This window comes from Sarcophilus harrisii, chromosome 3 (genome assembly GCF_902635505.1).
Source record: "Sarcophilus harrisii chromosome 3, mSarHar1.11, whole genome shotgun sequence".
Classification (NCBI taxonomy): Eukaryota; Metazoa; Chordata; class Mammalia; order Dasyuromorphia; family Dasyuridae; genus Sarcophilus; species Sarcophilus harrisii.
Genome location: NC_045428.1, coordinates 167,770,893 through 167,788,908, shown reverse-complemented (window position 1 = coordinate 167,788,908; position 18,016 = coordinate 167,770,893). Strand labels below are relative to the sequence as shown.

The 18,016-nt window shown below is 33.7% G+C and overlaps 1 protein-coding gene across 2 annotated transcripts in view; it reads right to left on the bottom strand.

Moving 5' to 3' along the window:
* The window catches only part of CFAP97D2 (CFAP97 domain containing 2), a 51,698-nt gene that overhangs the window by 24,357 nt on the left and 9,325 nt on the right, over nucleotides 1-18,016 (bottom strand). For both annotated transcript variants that reach the window (XM_003765703.3, XM_031958762.1), the window contains exons 2-3: nucleotides 11,710-11,933; nucleotides 643-723 (exon numbers count right to left, since the gene is read on the bottom strand). In XM_003765703.3, coding sequence (XP_003765751.1) covers nucleotides 643-723; nucleotides 11,710-11,868 — 240 coding nt within the window. In that variant the 5' untranslated portion in view covers nucleotides 11,869-11,933. The remainder of the gene's footprint in view (nucleotides 1-642; nucleotides 724-11,709; nucleotides 11,934-18,016) is intronic.

Sequence of the window (18,016 nt, the reverse complement as noted above, 5' to 3'; positions counted from 1 at the left end):
TTTTTAGAATTCAGAAATGCTATCTTCCATTGCTCTGAACTGGTTATTTGAATTTTATCCCATCCACTTAAGATTACTTTTTGATTCCTGCTTTTATTTTTTTCTTTAAAATGAGCTCATACTACTTTTTAAAAATGATCATCATTAATCCCAACATGTAGAGGCAGTACAATTTAAGAACCAAGAAACAAACAAACGAAAACCTCAAACTACAACACTTTGATTTTATGACCAGATATAATTATCTGAGTACCCATACCACACCTACTCCCTCCATGATTTCTTAAAAAATTAGTTAAATGGTGAAAATTACTCTAATCTTTAGAATTGGTAGTTTACTTAGCTAACAGGAATAGTTTTTTAAAATCATTTTTCTACTGCTATATTTCTTCTATCTCCCCTTGTAATTTAAAAAAAATTAACAATAAGATGAGGGCTAATGGTAAGAAAATAGAAGGGTTTCTAGTACAAGTAACCTTTTAGCTCTATTCAGAAACAAGTGAGGTTAAAATGGTTTTTCCAATTGTGTCCTTTCTATAAAATATGATTAAAAACAGTTATTATGTCTGACCTTAAAAATTTCCTGGGTTTCAGATGACTTTTTGGTTTACTATTAGCCTAGAGAAATCACCCTATAGATACCTTGAATTTCTTTAAATTGAGTTGAACATGGTTGTAGATCACAGGAGGACCACAATCCACAGTAGCTTTGGCAGTTTCAACCTGTAGTAGAAAATGAACATTTTTATTTTAGTCACAGACTGATCAAATAAAATTTACTAAGATTTGTAGCTATGCTATTATGAGAAATGGAATCACAGTTTTTTCCCCTAAAAAAATGTTAATAGCATTGACAGGGGAGTGGAGTGGGTGGGGAAGTCACCTCAATTGTTAGAGAGTCAATTATTTAATGTTCAGTGTTAAGTATTCATACTTCAAAAATAGGCAAAGACAATCAGGGATTGGTTTGTTCTTTTGTCTATTGTCCAAACTTAAAAAAAGTAATGGAGATATGATTATGCAAGTTAATCTTAAAAGTGTGTCTTAGAAAGTTTGTTTTTCTTCAGAGAACTGGTGGTTAAACATCTGCCAGCACTGCTTCCCCTTTCCGTTATTGAACTACCAGTTGTCCTGATCCATATCTTGCCATTGGACTCAAATGGCTCTGAAGGGGAAAGTGAGGCAGATGACCTTGCACAGCCCTCCCTCACTTAAACCCAAAACATTTTCACGACATGGCATCACCTCCCTGATGTCATGGTCCTCTTTGAAAACAGAAGAACAAACAACAACAACTCTCTCTCCCAGTGGAGATCTAACCTCTTCTAGTCAGTCAGTGAAATAACATTAAACAACTACCATGCCAGGCACTGTGCTACATGCTGGGGATACAGAGACACAGAAAGTGGTCATTGCTCTCAAGGAGCTCACAATTGAAAGAGGGAAACACAACGCAAACAAGTGCATTTGTAGTACCTTTATCTAAGTTTTTATGAGGTGCTAGAGGAAAACAATGCAAAAAGCCCTCCTCATGCTAACCTTTCTGGTGATGATCCTTTCTTCCATCTTAGTTCTTGGAAGAAAGAAACATAACCCATGAATGACTCTATTCTCCAAATCTTACTGGTTTGGTAGGACAAGAAAAGGCTTCTGAAAGCGTAAATCAAGTCGCTGCCAAGTAGAGGAAAATCTGTTTAAATGTGAGTGAATGTATACACAAAGAGAAAACAGATTATATCCTAAACAGTTGAGAGATATATTTTTATATGGACCCACACATATATAACACACAAATATAGATTATCACAGTTTTTCATACTATCAGTAATTTCACTGGTGTAGGGAACTTCTGGTGAGGTGACTCCCTCTACCAATGCAGATCTCTAAAGGGTCTGCAGAGTAAGTTTTAGACAGTGGTCTCAAGTGCTGCAAGGTTAAATGACTTACTGCAAGCCACACAACTATTCTCTAGATCATCCCCATCTAGAGGTTTTCAATTCATAGTCATATGAATGCTGCTTCTTGATGAAAGAATATTTACACATCATTATTCATCATCTCAACTGTACCATATCAACTTAAAGCTAAAATTATTGAAAAGAATTATTAACGATCTAATGATTTCATTCAGTATCTCAAGGTCACTTTGAGGGCATGGGAAAGCCATAAATGACTCATTACATTAGGAAGAGAAAAAGAAATTGTATTATTATTTTAAAATGAAGAGTCCAGTGAAAATAAAAGACTTACTTGCTAATGATTATTTCTATATCACTGTGTATTTCCAAAAGTCACTAATTAGGGATGGTAACAATGGCCTATGTTTAAATTCTATGTCTTCAAGTAAACAGCCTTAACTTTCTGTTAATAGCAAAACAAACAGATACCAGTAGAGTTTCATTTTGAGGAATTTATAAATAAAGGGATTAATTAGAATTTAAGAATATCCAATATGCTACACAGATGGGGGATTGGAGGGAATTACTCGAGTACTAAAAAGCAGGCCTTTGAAATAGCAGTTCCCCTAGTATTCTTAATGTTTTGTTTTACCGATTGATGATAGCCAATTTGACTGAGGAGCAAAAACTGGAATACTCAGAACCTCTGTCCAGGTAGGACAATCAGAAATAAAAAGTAAAGAATTTTCAAAAGACTACATACTGTGAGTCAGTGGAGAAGTGGGATTAAATTCCATTGACACAACTTTAAAAAAAGACTTGGGTTTGAATCTTAAGGGGGCTACTTACATGTTGTATGACCTTGGGCAAATAACTGTCTCTCTAGGCCTCAGTTAACACTTTTGTAAAATGAAATTATTATACTACATGACCTTCTCAAATGATTTTACAAGTCTTTTCTACAACATAAAATAGCTATATAGAGAATTTTGCCTTGGGGCAAATAATGTTCTAAAAATTTGGGACTAGAAAGTGAAGTTCTAATCTTAGAAACCCATCTATAGGGATATTCTCTAATGAGTTGCAAAGGATAGTTTGCTTGTTTTGTTGTTGTTGTTGTTATAGTTATTTTTTTTAGAAACCACAAATTTGGCAGCAATATTTTTGCAAGATAAAAGCCCTGGTTACCATAATGCATAAGTAACAGGGCATAAATACCCTGATGGGAGAAATAGGGCCTTTTGCCCACTGCCAAAGACCTATCTGGCAGCAGCTGAGTTAAAGGAAAAAAGGAAAATCAAGTCTAGAATCAAAGGGAATTTGTTTTTTTACCTATGAGACTAATCTTCTCTGTGAAAGTAGATAGAGGATTATCCTAGAGTCTATCAGACTCAAGTCCCTAAGTAGCCTCAGACACATACTCACTGTGGGATCTTGAGAAAGTCAAATGTTATATCATCATTAATTTAGCCTCAAAAGCAAATGTCTAGTATGGGATCCCTATTTTCCCTTTTTTAATCTTATGATTACTATCAGAAACTTGTACAAAGTTTTAAAATTGCACATATATACACACACAAACCAAATATACGATTCAAACTCAGCTCAACATATTTCAAAAATAAAACTTTCATAGTTGTGCTCCTAAAGCCTTAGGCACTATATTTCATATAGAGTAGGGCAGGAATACAAAGTTTAGATGAGCTGTGTTATAGCCTAAAGTGTTTCCTGTCTTGCATAAACCTCAGATTCTACTCTGCTTGCTCTTGAGGCTAAATTAGTATTAATTTATATTTTTGAAGAAACTCATCTTCTTTTTTTTTTCTTTTTATTTAATAGCTTTTTATTTACAGGTTATATGCATGGGTAACTTTACAGCATTAACAATTGCCAAACCTCTTGTTCCAATTTTTCACCTCTTACCCCCCCCACCCCTTCCCCCAGATGGCAGGATGACCAGTAGATGTTAAATATATTAAAATATAAATTAGATACACAATAAGTATATATGACCAAACTGTTATTTTGCTGTACAAAAAGAATCAGACTCTGAAATATTGTACAATTAGCTTGTGAAGGAAATCAAAAATGCAGGTGGGCATAAATATAGGGATTGGGAATTCAATGTAATGGTTTTTAGTCATCTCCCAGAGTTCTTTCTCTGGGCATAGCTTTTTCAGTTCATTACTGCTCCATTGGAAATGATATGGTTGATCTCCTTGCTGAGGATGGCCAGGTCCATCAGAACTGGTCATCATATAGTATTGTTGTTGAAGTATATAATGATCTCCTGGTCCTGCTCGTTTCACTCAGCATCAGTTTGTGTAAGTCTCGCCAGGCCTTTCTGAAATCATCCTGTTGGTCATTTCTTACAGAACAGTAATATTCCATAATATTCATGTACCACAATTTATTCAGCCATTCTGCAATTGATGGGCATCCACTCAGTTTCCAGTTTCTAGCCACTACAAAGAGGGCTGCCACAAACATTCGTGCACATACCGGTCCCTTTCCCTTCTTTATAATCTCTTTGGGATATAAGCCGAGTAGAGCAACAGGGTATGCACAGTTTGATAACTTTTTGAGCATAGTTCCAAACTACTCTCCAGAACGGTTGGATTTGAAGGAACTCATCTTCACTGTTTATCAAGGAAGCTAATAGAGAAGTAGGGGTAGGTATAACAATTTTAGCTTTCTCAAAAACTTTTCAACAATATAAGTCTACAGAGATTTCTATATTAAAAATTTATTAAATGCTGGCCAGTTTTACATCTTTGTAGTTAAGAAAGAAGAAATGGGATTAAAATGTATGGAGAGAATTCAATTGTATCCAATGAAAAGTTTTACCTGTAATTTTAAAGTTTACCAGTTCATCAAATTTCAGTAGTCGTTTTCTAGACCTATCTTTTAAAACAATATTGTCCTTTTATTGTTGTGATTTACATTATATCTTATTGCCCCTACTGCACTTTAAACTCAAAGAGAATGGAAGGCTTCAGAGCCAGTTGAATTGGCAATCAGAGAAGCAACTAAGGGTAGGCAAGAAAGAGAGATATCTAGGGGTACAACATGTAGGAAAACCCTATCTAAATTTTGTGTTCCACTCCCCCCTCCCCAAAACACACACTTAGCAAGTACTTAATAAATATGGTTACATTGAGTTCCTAGGTAGACTGAGTAGAAGTTCAAAGACAATAGACCAAAAAGATTTCTATCTTTGGTGGATGATTTAAAAGTTTTTTTTAAAACTTTTTTTTATTTTCAAAACATATGCATAGATAGTTTTAAACATTCAATCTTGCAAAACCTTTTGTTACAATTTTTTTTGTTAAACATGTGCAATTCTTCTACATACATTTCCATAATTATCATGTTGTACAAGAAAAATCAGATCAAAAAGGAAAAAAATGAAAAAAGAAAACAAAAATCAAGCAAATAACAACAAAAAATGAAAATAATATGTTGTGATCCACCCTCAATCCCCACAGTTTTCTCTCTGGCTCTCTCCATCACAAGACCATTGGAATTGGTCTGAATCACTTTGCTGTTGAAAAAAAGCCAAGTCCATCACGGTTGATCATCACATAATCTTTTTATTGCTGTGTACAATGTTCTACTCACTTCACTCAGCATCAGTTCATGTAAGTCTCTCCAGGTCTCTGAAATCATCCTGAGGATTATTTCTTATAGAACAATAATATTCCATAACATTCATATACCATAACTCATTCAGCCATTCTCCAAATGATGGGCATCCATTAAGTTTGCAGTTTCTTGTCATTACAAACAGGGCTGCCACAAACGTTTTTGTCCATGTGGGTCCTTTTTCCTTTTTAATTATCTCTTTGGGATATAGGCCCAGTAGTAACACTGCTGGATCAAAGCATATGCTTAGTTTGATAGCCCTTTGGGAATTGTTCCATATTGCTTTCCAGAATGGTTGGATCAGTTCACAACTTGGTGGATGATTTTTGATGATCTAAGATGAGGATACTACTGGCAACTTAGTAAATTGTAAGCTTTTTAAGAACAGGAATGATTTTATATTTTACACCTTTGCATGCATATAGCTTGTACTCAAATATTCAGAGTGGGAGTTAAGAGCAATATGGGAAACCTTTCTTCCCACTCCCCTCTTCCAGCTGTTAGTGCTAACTTTTTCAAACTGACATGCATATATTTGTCTTTTGACTTGGTATTGGCATCAAGTAAAATATAAGCTCCTAACAATTTCTAGTTTTGTCTTTATAGTGCTTTGCATTTTAATAAATGCTTACTGGATTGAGTTAAATTGTATTGGATTGCTGATATCTTTAGCAATACCTTTTTCTTTTGCAAGACAGGAGGACTGGGAGGAGTTATATATATTTTAGAAAATGTTGAATTAACTGAAACTGTAATTATATCTCTCAGTCCACATCTGAATGAACCAAGTAATAATATACTGACTTTCTGTTGTATTGAATACATGAACATAAACTCATGTATGTGTTATATAAAAAATATATTCTTCATAAGTTGCTATGGATGTCACTCTGGAATACAATAATGATGAAATCCTCATTGGTTTTTTATGACAAATCAGATTTTCCTTTCAGGTGAAACTGACTTTGTAAAAAACACAAGATAGATAGATGGTGTAGCAGATAAAGAGCTGACCCCAAAGTCATGGAAGACCTAAATTCAAATTTAGTAGCTGTGTGACCTTGGGTAAATTATTTAACCTCTGTCTGCCTTAATGTAACCTTAGTTTTAAGATGGGGATAAGAACAGCACCTGCCTCCTATGGTTGTGATATAGATCAAATGAAATGATATTGTAAAGTGTTTAGCATTAAGGACATATAATAGGCACTTAATAAATGCTTTTCTTTATTTCTTTCCTGGAATGCATTTTTCCCTCAAGTCCACCTCTCCGAATTCTTTTTTTCTTTCACACTCAGCTAAAAGCTAGTTTTGTGTTGATGCACCAGTACAAGCACAGTAGTAACTCTGGATTCTTGAAGGTCATGCCAATAGGGCACAAGAGTATACATATCTTTGGCAGACAAAGACTATGGGGCCTCTTTCAGTTATGCTTTTTTCATAAAATGAAAGCACAAAATAAAACGCAAACTATTGCAAATAAGTGGTTATTATATAGATATATAAAATTACATATATACATATATACATATACATATATATATATATATATATATTTAAAAATATCACAGACCCCAAATTAAGAACCTCAGCTCTAGAGTAAAAGTTTCAAGTATGAACCCAATAATGAGCTAAATTTCTTTTGTCTGAGGACTAGCACAGACAGGTTCAGAGAGGTTCATCACAAACCTGATAATCTTTTTTGGTTGTAGCAGCTCTCAAAGACCATCAAGTTATAGAGGATTGTCACCTATGTCAGTGGAGGAGATCCTCTTACTTGATGAAATTAAAGATTCACTAAGTATTGAAGTATCTGGTTGGTGCCCCTTTAATTCAACTAATTTTTCTCTGAATGTACATTACTTGAAGGCAAATATATTTGCTTGTTTTTATCCCCAGAACATAGTAGAATTTTAAAATATTTATTTATTGAGCTGAAATGATAGTTTAAAAAGTACTCTTGCTTGGGATAGGGCATTGGAATGGTATTTAGCTTTATGATTTTATGGTTCTTGAAGCTTGATTACAATGCATACTCTAGCAGATAACACTTAAAAAAGACAGACCGGCGTGTGCCATTAGTGTTTAATTTGTGTATGACCTTTTCTTTAGTGAATTAATGAGAAAGGATTGGGAATTATGCCAATAGCTGAAATGTAGAAGAAAAGTGTTAGTCCTTAAAAATATAAAAAACAAAAAAAAGCACACAATATTTTTAGCCTACTAAAAGTCCTGAACAGTAGTTCCATCTGATGTTAAGGCATCAGTTGCAGTCAGAATGAAGGTGGACTTTTCAGATAAAGGCTGGAGAGTGGTAAAAGAGTAACAATAGGTCCAAGAGCTAAATATTATTATCTCTCAAGCTACTTCAGGGACTCGGTGCCCAAAGCCTTAGACAGGGGGTCTTCACTGCCCATATATCAGCAACATAGATTTGGCTTCTTAGTAAAGCACAGATGGCCAGAGGAGTGGGAGAACTGTCTTCGTATTAAGAAAGAGATTACTCTTAAATCTTCCAATATAACATTGGCTATGTGAATCTTTTAGCTTTGTTGTCCTTCTCAACTGAATGTTAATTTCTTAAATGTCATTTTGTGTGTTGTTTTATATATATATATCTATATATGCGTACTTATATACTCCAAGATTCAATAAGATTATAAGGTTTTTTTTTTTTTAACAATCATCTAATTTCCTATTTCTTTTAATCCCTAATTAGTACCACATACATAGTAAGTAATAAATACTGAGACTAAGAGAATTTTACTAGAAATTATGTAGTTCCAGCCCCTCATTCTACAGATGAGAAAACTGATGCCCAGAGAAAGAGCTCTCAACAGTGGCAGTCAAAAATGGGACTTAGTTCTTGATTCTCAGTATTATGCTCTTTCTACTGTATCACAATGCACGTCATGCCTTATTCCCTAAGGGAAATCCTAAATCATGTTTTATGATTTATTTTTTTTTAAATTATAACTATTGACAGAACCCATGCCTGGGTAATTTTTTACAACATTATCCCTTGCACTCACTTCTGTTCCAACTTTTCCCCTCTCTCCCTCCACCCCCTCTCCTAGATGGCAAGCAGTCCTATACATGTTAAATATCCTAGATACAATATATGTGTGCAGAGCCGAGCAGTTCTCTTGTTGCACAGGAAGAATTGGATTCAGAAGGTAAAATAACCCGGGGAGAAAAATAAAAATGCAAACAGTTTACATTCATTTCTCAATGTTCTTTCTTTGGGTGTAGCTGCTTCTGTCCATCACTGATCAATTGAAACTGAGTTAGATCTTCTCTTTGTCGAAGAAATCCACTTCCATCAGAATACATCTTCATACAGTATCGTTGCTGAAGTATATAATGATCTCCTGGTTCTGCTCATTTCACTTAGCATCAGTTCATATAAGTCTCTCCAAGCCTCTCTGTATTCATTCTGCTGGTCATTTCTTACAGAACAATAATATTCCATAATATTCATATACCACAATTTGGGGTATAAGCCGAGTAGTAGCACTGCTGGATCAAAGGGTATGCACAGTTTGATAACTTTTTAGGCATAATTCCAGATGGCTCTCCAGAATTATGACTTTTTAAAAAACATAATTGTAGGGAAAAATTAGGGGTTATATAAAATTATTCTGTAAAATAAACTAATGATAAACCAGAAGATGAGCTGGCTGAAAGGCCTGTCAGTCTGTGATCTGTGAAACTGCTAAGAAAGAAAACCTTTCTTTCATTCCTCTACTATAGCAGGGAATAATCTTCTCCCCTTAAACCCCAGATAAATGAGTTTTCTCTAATAGTCTATTGACATTATGAGTTATCTTAGATTTTCTGGTGTATCTGTCAAGTACAGAGCTATGACATTCTGAATTGTCAGAAAATTGTGCTTATTCATATTTTATTATATCGTCATTGACCAATGACCTTGTTGGATAGGCACTTAGTTTTAATATTTCTCTTGAAGAAACTAACACCAAGTCAACCAACATGAGTTTCCCTAGTCCTAACAGTGTTTCTCTGGTGATAAACCCGAAATGGGAAATGACAGTGAAGAAACCTGTTTTACTGGTAATCCACAACTCAAACTGTTCTGAAAATTTGTTCAGAGGTCAGCTGTTTGGAATATAGAATGAATTTATCCATGGAAACACTGTTGTCAGTGGTGATTAGGTCAACAGACTGGCCACAAAAGTGGGTGCACCAAATGCTCTAGAAACTTTTATTTATTTATTATCAGATTTGTTTTGTCTTCCATGTAGGGAGCTTCTGGTGAGAAACTTCTATGTTAGAGAGTGTTACATAGCCAGTATCAGAGATAGAGCCTAAAATCAGTCCTTGTTTAGGCAAACTTTATGCCATTCTGTCTCTTTATAGAAACTTACATCTATTACATTGTTCCTGTGGGAAAAATCTATTTGGAGCCCCAAATGAAAAGATAGGGTATTAAGAACACTCCTTTGTATTCCTCAATGTGACTGGATAATGGGGAGCAAATGCCATTCTTCTGTACAGCCACCATTGTGACCCAAGCAGTGAAAGTATTTTTCTGACACATCTGTGATACACATTGATAAGTGTTGGCAATGACTGCCCTTCACAAATGGGCAGAATGATTTAAGAGTGTGTAGTCAGAGGGCCTAGGATATCAATGACTGCTCTGCCATCATTTGATACATAGTCTTGGACAAGTCACATCTCTTTCAGCCTCAGTTTCCTCATCTAGGTATTTAAGGATTGGACTAGATCATTTCTAAAGTCTCCTTTAGCTCTGTCATTTTGTGATCTCACTCTGCACAATTTTATCTATTTCTTTAAATTCTTCATAGGGCATTTGATAAAGGAACCATATATGTACAATAAGTTCTAAAACATGTCATATTTAAAACCACAATATGTTTAATGGAGATTGAATTAAATGGTCAACATATATAATAAAACTTATGGGAAATAGTGCCAAAAATTTCTAAAACTTTGCCTAAAATCACTTGGAAAATAATTATATTTCACAAACACTGTTTGGTAAGTTCCTTCTGCTATCTTTGCAGTAGGGGAGGAATTATTTAATGAAATTCAGTATACATAATTAAAACGACTTGACAAGTTTTGAACATATCACTTCACTAGCATTATAGTCGTAAAAGAAACTATCTTGTGAAAAGCTATATATTAGTAGGAGACCTTAACCATTTTTGTGTCATGGACCCTGTTAGCTTAAAAAGACTTGACAAGTTTTGAACATATCACTTCACTAGCATTATAGTCATAAAAGAAACTATCTTGTGAAAAGCTATATATTAGTAGGAGACCTTAACCATTTTTGTGTCATGGACCCTGTTAGCTTACTGACTTCTCACAATAATGCTTTTAAAATGCATAAAATAAAATGCATAGTAGGAATCAATCATATTAGAATATGGTTATCTTTTTTTTTTTTTAAGTTCATGGACCCAGGTTAAGAATCCCTACCAAAATGTTACTTTTAAGTACCATGGGTGAAGAGCCAAGTCCCATTTTTTTCAGAGATCATTATAACTTTGAAGAATATTGCCAATAGGCTTCCTCATTCCCCAGTGGACAAGTTAAACCACTAACTTATTTAACTGTTGTTGATCAGAGGTTTCGAATATATAATTATTTCTTTCATTTAGCTAATTTCTGTTCTTTCCTCTTGCCATTTGTATCCTTTTAGATCCAGAATGCTGGATTTGATAAAAAAAATGGTTCCCTGTTCTAATGAATCAAAAGAGTACACAAGGAGTCCCAGTTTGAATAACAGAACAAAATTTCCTAACAATTAGATAGTGGGAAAGGGTCTCCTGAGACAGAAAATGTAGTAGAATCCCTCTCTCCTTGCCAGCATACTCAGATACATCCAGGATGTGGCAGTCAAAATTGTGCTGTGAGGAAATTGACAGTGTTAGAGAGATAGATATGAAATCAAAAGAGTTTCCATCAACCCTGAGTCTGTAGTTTGGATAACGAGAGAACGCACCAAAGACTGCTTGTCTGATAGTTAACTAGATGATGGTACTTATTAAGCTTTTCTCCCTATAAACTCATATTTATGAAATAATAAAGAACTAATCCTCATTTGGATCTGAAAATAAGTACTAACTATCAAACTCATATATGCTCAATCACAAGGTTAAAATTGTGCCTACCTTTCTCCTGTGGTCTCTGTAGGCTCTCTCCCATGATTTCTGGCAGATTATATTGTCAAAGTAATTAAACAGAGGGCAACAGGGTCGATGCATTTTAAACCGTTTGATGGGTCCCTTCCCCTCTTCAGACAGAGGTGTCACTTTAACACAAAATTTCATGCAAAGCCCTGGAGACCGTAATTGTGTTTGCAGATCATCACATGGTAGTTGTCATGCCATCCAAGCTAAAGAAAGAAAAAGAATAGTTGGCATAGTTTTTCAAACAATATGGCAAAAAAAAGACATGAATTCCAGTATTTCAAGGGAATAGTTTCTCAATAGTACTTGAATAGAACAGAAATTCCATTTTGGTTACCACTTTTCCCATTTGTCCATTGACTAAAGCAAGAAAATACACCAGATTAATAATGTTAAAACTTTCCTTTTCCCTCTCCCCTCCCTTCCCCTTTCCTCTTTTCCCTCCTTGCCCCTCTTCTCCTCTCCTCTCTTCTTTTCTCCTCTCCTTTTTTCTCCTTTTCTTTTTTTCCTTGGTAAATGACAAAGATTTGGAAACAATTAACAACAAAAAACAAATAGAGACTCTATAAGAATCTATAGGACATACTACTGTGTACAATTTTTTGCCTCTGGAAAACGATTACAAGTCAAATATTTTTGTCTCATTCACACAAACTTTGCCTCAAATATAGCTTTGATTTTTAATGTGATCAGACATTTGGATGGAAATGAGATTATTCTATCGAGTTTTTTTTTGGCCAATTGTATGCCATTCCAGAGACTCAGATATATAAAAAAGTGTTCAATTGTTCCCTCTGAAGGTTAAAATGAAATGGAAACATACATGAATTAATGTAGAACAGGACCAAAAAAAGGGTGACAATTGTGTAAAACATAAAATAAAAAATAAGTTGTGATTGCTAGCTTTTCCTCATTTATACAACTCAAATCATAAAAATTTTGAATTAGAAAAGATGCTAGAGATTATGTAGCCTAACTCCCCACTCTCTCATTTCTTTGTTTTAAAAATGGAAAGGAAAATTTCTTAAAATGGTAGTTATAGGGGCAGCTAGTTGGTGCAGTAGATAGAATACCAGCCCTGAAGTCCAGGAGGACCCAAGTTCAAATTTGGCCTCACCACAACACTTTCTGGCTGTATGATTCTGGGCAACTCAATCCCAATTGCCTCAGGAAAAAAAAAAGGTTATATATTTCACTCCCAGAAAGGACAGATTATTAAGTTAATGATATTGTGCAGTGTTGCACTGAATAGTTCCATGCATATTTTCTAGATAACTCAAATTTTAGAATTATCTAAAATGTTTATTTGAACTATGAAGATAATAAAGACTAATATTCATTTTGGACCTATCTTTCCAGCTAATTTGCATATGCGGACCAAGTTTTAGACAAATACAACTTACATTCACGCCAGCTTAGAGATAAAATTTATGTTTCCCTGATTTTTTTTTTGCACAGGCAAAAAATATGGGGAATTTTTGTTATTATTGATAAGATATTTTTCAGTTATGTCTGACTCATTTTAGGGTTTTCTTAGCAAAAATACTGGAGTGGTTTGCAATTTCCTTTTCCAGCTCATTTTACAGATAATGAAATTGAGGCAAACATGATGAAGTGAATAGTCCAGGATCACACAGCTAGTAAGTGTCTCAGGCCAGTTTTGAACTTATGAAGATGTATCTTCCTGATTCTAGACTGAATACTTCAACTTTGGGAAGCTGTCCATTCTAGTTGACCACTACTTGCATGTGGCCAAACAGAAAATGGAAAATTCAAATATCAACATCTTGAATGTCAGTGAATTTAAGTGGACAGGAATGAGTAAATTTAATTTAGGTAATCACAACATATACTATTGTGGGCAAGAATCCCTTATAAGAAATGGCATAGCCCTAATATTCAATAAAAGAATAAAAAATGCTGTACTGGTGTATAATCTTAAAAATAACAGAATGATATCTGTTCGAATCTAAGATTAACTATTCAGTATCACAGTAATACAAATCTATGCTCCAACCACAGATGCTTAAAAGAACAAAGTTGCTTGGTTCTAAAGTCTACAACAATTTCTAGAAATTACATTCTCTCGCCCCTCCAAAAAGACATCACATTCATCACATGGTGGTCATAGCAAACACTTTTTTAAACCTAAAAGGCAACTACACATGGAAATCACCAGATGGTCGATACTGAAATTAGACTGATTTCTCTGAAGATGAAGAAACTCTATACAGTCAGTTAAACAAGACCTGATAGCTGACTATAGTTCAGATCATAAGCTTCGTAAGGAAAGTTTTAGACTTAAATTGAAGAAAGTAAGGAAAACCATTAGACCAATTAGATATGACCTAAATAACATTCCTTATGAATATAAAGTGGAAGTGATGAATAGATTTAAGAAATTAGATTTGGCAAATAGAATACTCAAAGAACTAAGTACAGGAGGCTATCACAAAAACATTCCAGAAAAAAAGAAGAGCAAAAAAACAAAACAAAACAAAACCTGTCTGATGAGGCTTTACAAATAGCTAAGGAAAGAAGGAAAGGCAAAAAGAAAGGAGAAAAGGAAAGACTTAACCCATATGAGTGCAGAATTCCAGAAGGACAGATAAGATTTTCTTAAAGAAGCAATGCAAAGTAATAGAAGAAAACAAGAGAATGGGAAAATATAAGAAATCTCTTCAACAAAATTAGAGCTATCAAAGGAACTCTTCATGCAAAAATTTGCATTATAAAAGACAAAATGGTAGGAATTGAACAGAAGTAGAAGGCATTAAGAAGAGGTGGCAAGGATATATTTAAATTATACAAAAAAGATCTCAACATCACCCAATAATCATGATGGTATAAAGGAGGTGTAAATCCTCCTTTCCTTGGGAAAGGAGTATAACAAGGCTATTATTGTCATTTTACTCATTTAATTAATATGCAAAGCACATTATGTAATTTCCCAAGTTGTAGAAATGAAAAACTGAGATTAAGGTTGTTGAGAGAAATAGCAACAATCTCATATATGCATATACTATTATTCTGGTGGCCAAAAGTGAAGAAATAAGGATCCTTTAAAAGTTGGCTATCAAAGTGTGCATACCCTTTGATCCAGCAGTGGCTTTCCTAGGCTTGTATCCCAAAGAGATCATAAAGAAGGGGAAAGGAACCACATGTGCAAAAATGTTTGTGGCAGCCCTTTTTGTAGTGGCAAGAAACTGGAAACTGAGTGGATCAGTTGGAGATCAGATCAATTGGAGAATGGCTGAATAAGTTATGGTATATGAATGTTATGGAATATTATTGTTTTGTAAGAAATGATGAAGAGAAGGATTTCAGAGAGGACTGGAGAGACTTATGCTAAGTGAAATTAGCAAAACCAAGAGATCATTATACATGGCAACAACAAGATTATATACAAGAATGATCAATTCTGATGGAAGTGACTTTCCAGTAATGAGATGCCAATTCCAATTATCTTGTGATGAAGAGAGCCTTCTACACCCAGAGAGAGAACTGTAGGAACTGAATGTGGGTCACAACATAATAGTCTTTTTATTGTTGTTCACTTGCATTTTGTTTTCTTACTCATTTTCTTTTTGATCTGATTTTTCTCATGCAGCACGAGAATTGTATAAATAAATTGTATAAATATGTTTATACATATTGGATTTAACATATATAACATATTTTAACATGTATAACATATATTGGATTGCTTGACCATCTAGGGGAGGGGATAGGAGAAGGGGAGGAAAATCTAAAACACAAGGTTATGCAAGAGTCAATGCTGAAAAATTATCTATGCATATGTTTTAAAAATAAGAAGCTTTTAAAAAAAGAGTTCAAAGGAGTCATACCAAATTCCTTTTACTACACAAATATAATGCAGATACATAAACCAGAGAGAGCCAAAATTAAAAGAAAATTATAAACCCATTTCCCAAATAAATGTTGATGCAAAATATTAGTTAAAAGATTACAGCAATATAGCACAAAGATCATTCACTATGATCAGGTGGAATTTACACCAGGAATGCAGGGCTGGTTCAATATTAGGAATCAGCATTTTTGACCATATCAATAATAAAACCAACAGATATCATATAATTATCTCAATAGATGCATAAAAGGCTTTTTGACAAAATATAGCACCTATTTCTATTAAAAACAATAGAGAGCAAAGGAATAAAGGGAGCTGACCTTAAAATGATAATATTTATCTATAATATCAACAAGCATCAGTAATAGAGATCAGATAGAAGCCTTCTCAATACAATCAGGGATAAAGCAAAGATGTCCATTATCATCTCTATTATTTAATATTGTATTAGAAATGTTATGGCAACAAGAAAAGAAAAAAATTTAAAGGAATTAGTATAGGTAATGAAGAAACAAAACTATCACTCTGCAGATGATATGATGGTATACTTAGAAAACCCTAGAGAACCAACTAAAAAACTACTTGAAATTATTAACAACTTTAGCAAAGTTGCAGGATACAATATAAACCCATATAAATCATCAGCATATCTATATATTACCAACAAAGTCTAGCAGCAAAAGATAAAAAAAAAAACTCATTTAAAATAATGATAGACACTATAAAATAGTTGGAGTCTACCTGCCAAGACAAACCCAGGAACTATTTGGACAGTTACAAATCACTTTTCACACAAAGTTAGATATAAGCAATTGGAAAAATGTTAATTCTTCATTGATAGATCAAGCCAATATAATAAAAACGATGATTCTACCTACATTAACCTATTTATTCAGTGCCATATAAATTAGATTATCGAAAACTCATTTTATAGAGTTGGGAAAAATAATAACAAAATTAATCTAGAAGAACAAAAGCTTGAAGGCGGTCTAACTATACTGAATCTCAAATTGAACTATAAATTGGTAATTATCAAAATCATCTGGTACTGCTTAAGAAATAGAGAGGTAGGTAGAAAGTAGAAAACATTAGGTACAAATTACATTATAGTAAGTGAACATAGTAATTTAGTATATGATAAACCCAAAGATTGAAGCTTTTGGAACAAAAACTCATTATTGACAAAAACTTCTAGCAAAACTGGAAAACAGCAAGCAAAAACTAAATATGGACCAATATCTCATACCATATACCAAGATCAAAATGAATATATAATTTATACATAAAGGGTGATACCATAAACAAATTAAAGAGATTATAGAATAGTTTATCAGTCTGATTTATGTATAATGGAAGAATGGGGCACCAAAGAAGATATAGAGAGCATTACAAAATGTAATTATATAAAATTAAAAGGGTTTGCATAAACAAAACCAATGCAACCAAAATTATAAGGAAAGCAGAAAATTTGAGGGAAATTCTGTAACAAGTTTTTCTGAGAATGGCCTCATTTTTCAAATATATAGTCAAATTTATAAAAAATATAAATCATTCCCCAATTTATAAATGTTCAAAGAATATGAACAAGCAGTTTTTAGACAAAGAAATCAAAGTTATCTATAGTCACACAAAAAAAATGCTCCAAATCACTATGGATTAGAGAGAGCAAGTTAAAATAATGGTGAGGTACTACCTCATACCTCTCAGATTGAGAAATATGAAAGAAAAGGAAAATAATAGAATGTTGGAGAAGATGTGGGAAAACTGGAACATTAATGAGTTGTGAATTGACCTAACTATCCTGGAGAACAATTTGGAACTATGCCCAAAGGGCTATAAAACTATGCATAGCCTTGGATCCAAAAAAATCAGTACTAGGTCTATATCCCAAAGACATCCCCCCAAAAGGAGAAAGGGCCTATTTGTACAAAAATATTTATAGCAGCTCTTTTTGTAGTGGCTAAGAACTGAAAATCAAAGGAATGCCCATCAATTGGGGGATGACTGACTAAGCTGTGATATGTGTTATGGAATTTTGTGCTAGAAAGGTCAATCAGAATGATTTCAGAAAAACCTGGAAAGACTTAAATGAACATAGTAAAGTGAACAGAATCAGGAGAATTACACAGTTAACAGCAATATTGTGAGATGAAAAACTATGGATGATTTAGTTCTTCTCATCAATACAAGGATCCAAAACAATCCCAAAGAACTAATGATGAAGCATACTTTTGCCTCCAGAGAAAGTGCTGATATTTGAATACAAACTGAAACATGCTATTTTTACTAGCTTTCATCTTTTTCTTTTATTAAAATCTTTTTGTACAAAATGACTAATATGGAAATGTTATACATAATTTCTTATCATCTCAGGGAGAGGGATGGAGAGAAGGGAGAAAAGAATAGAATTGGGAACTC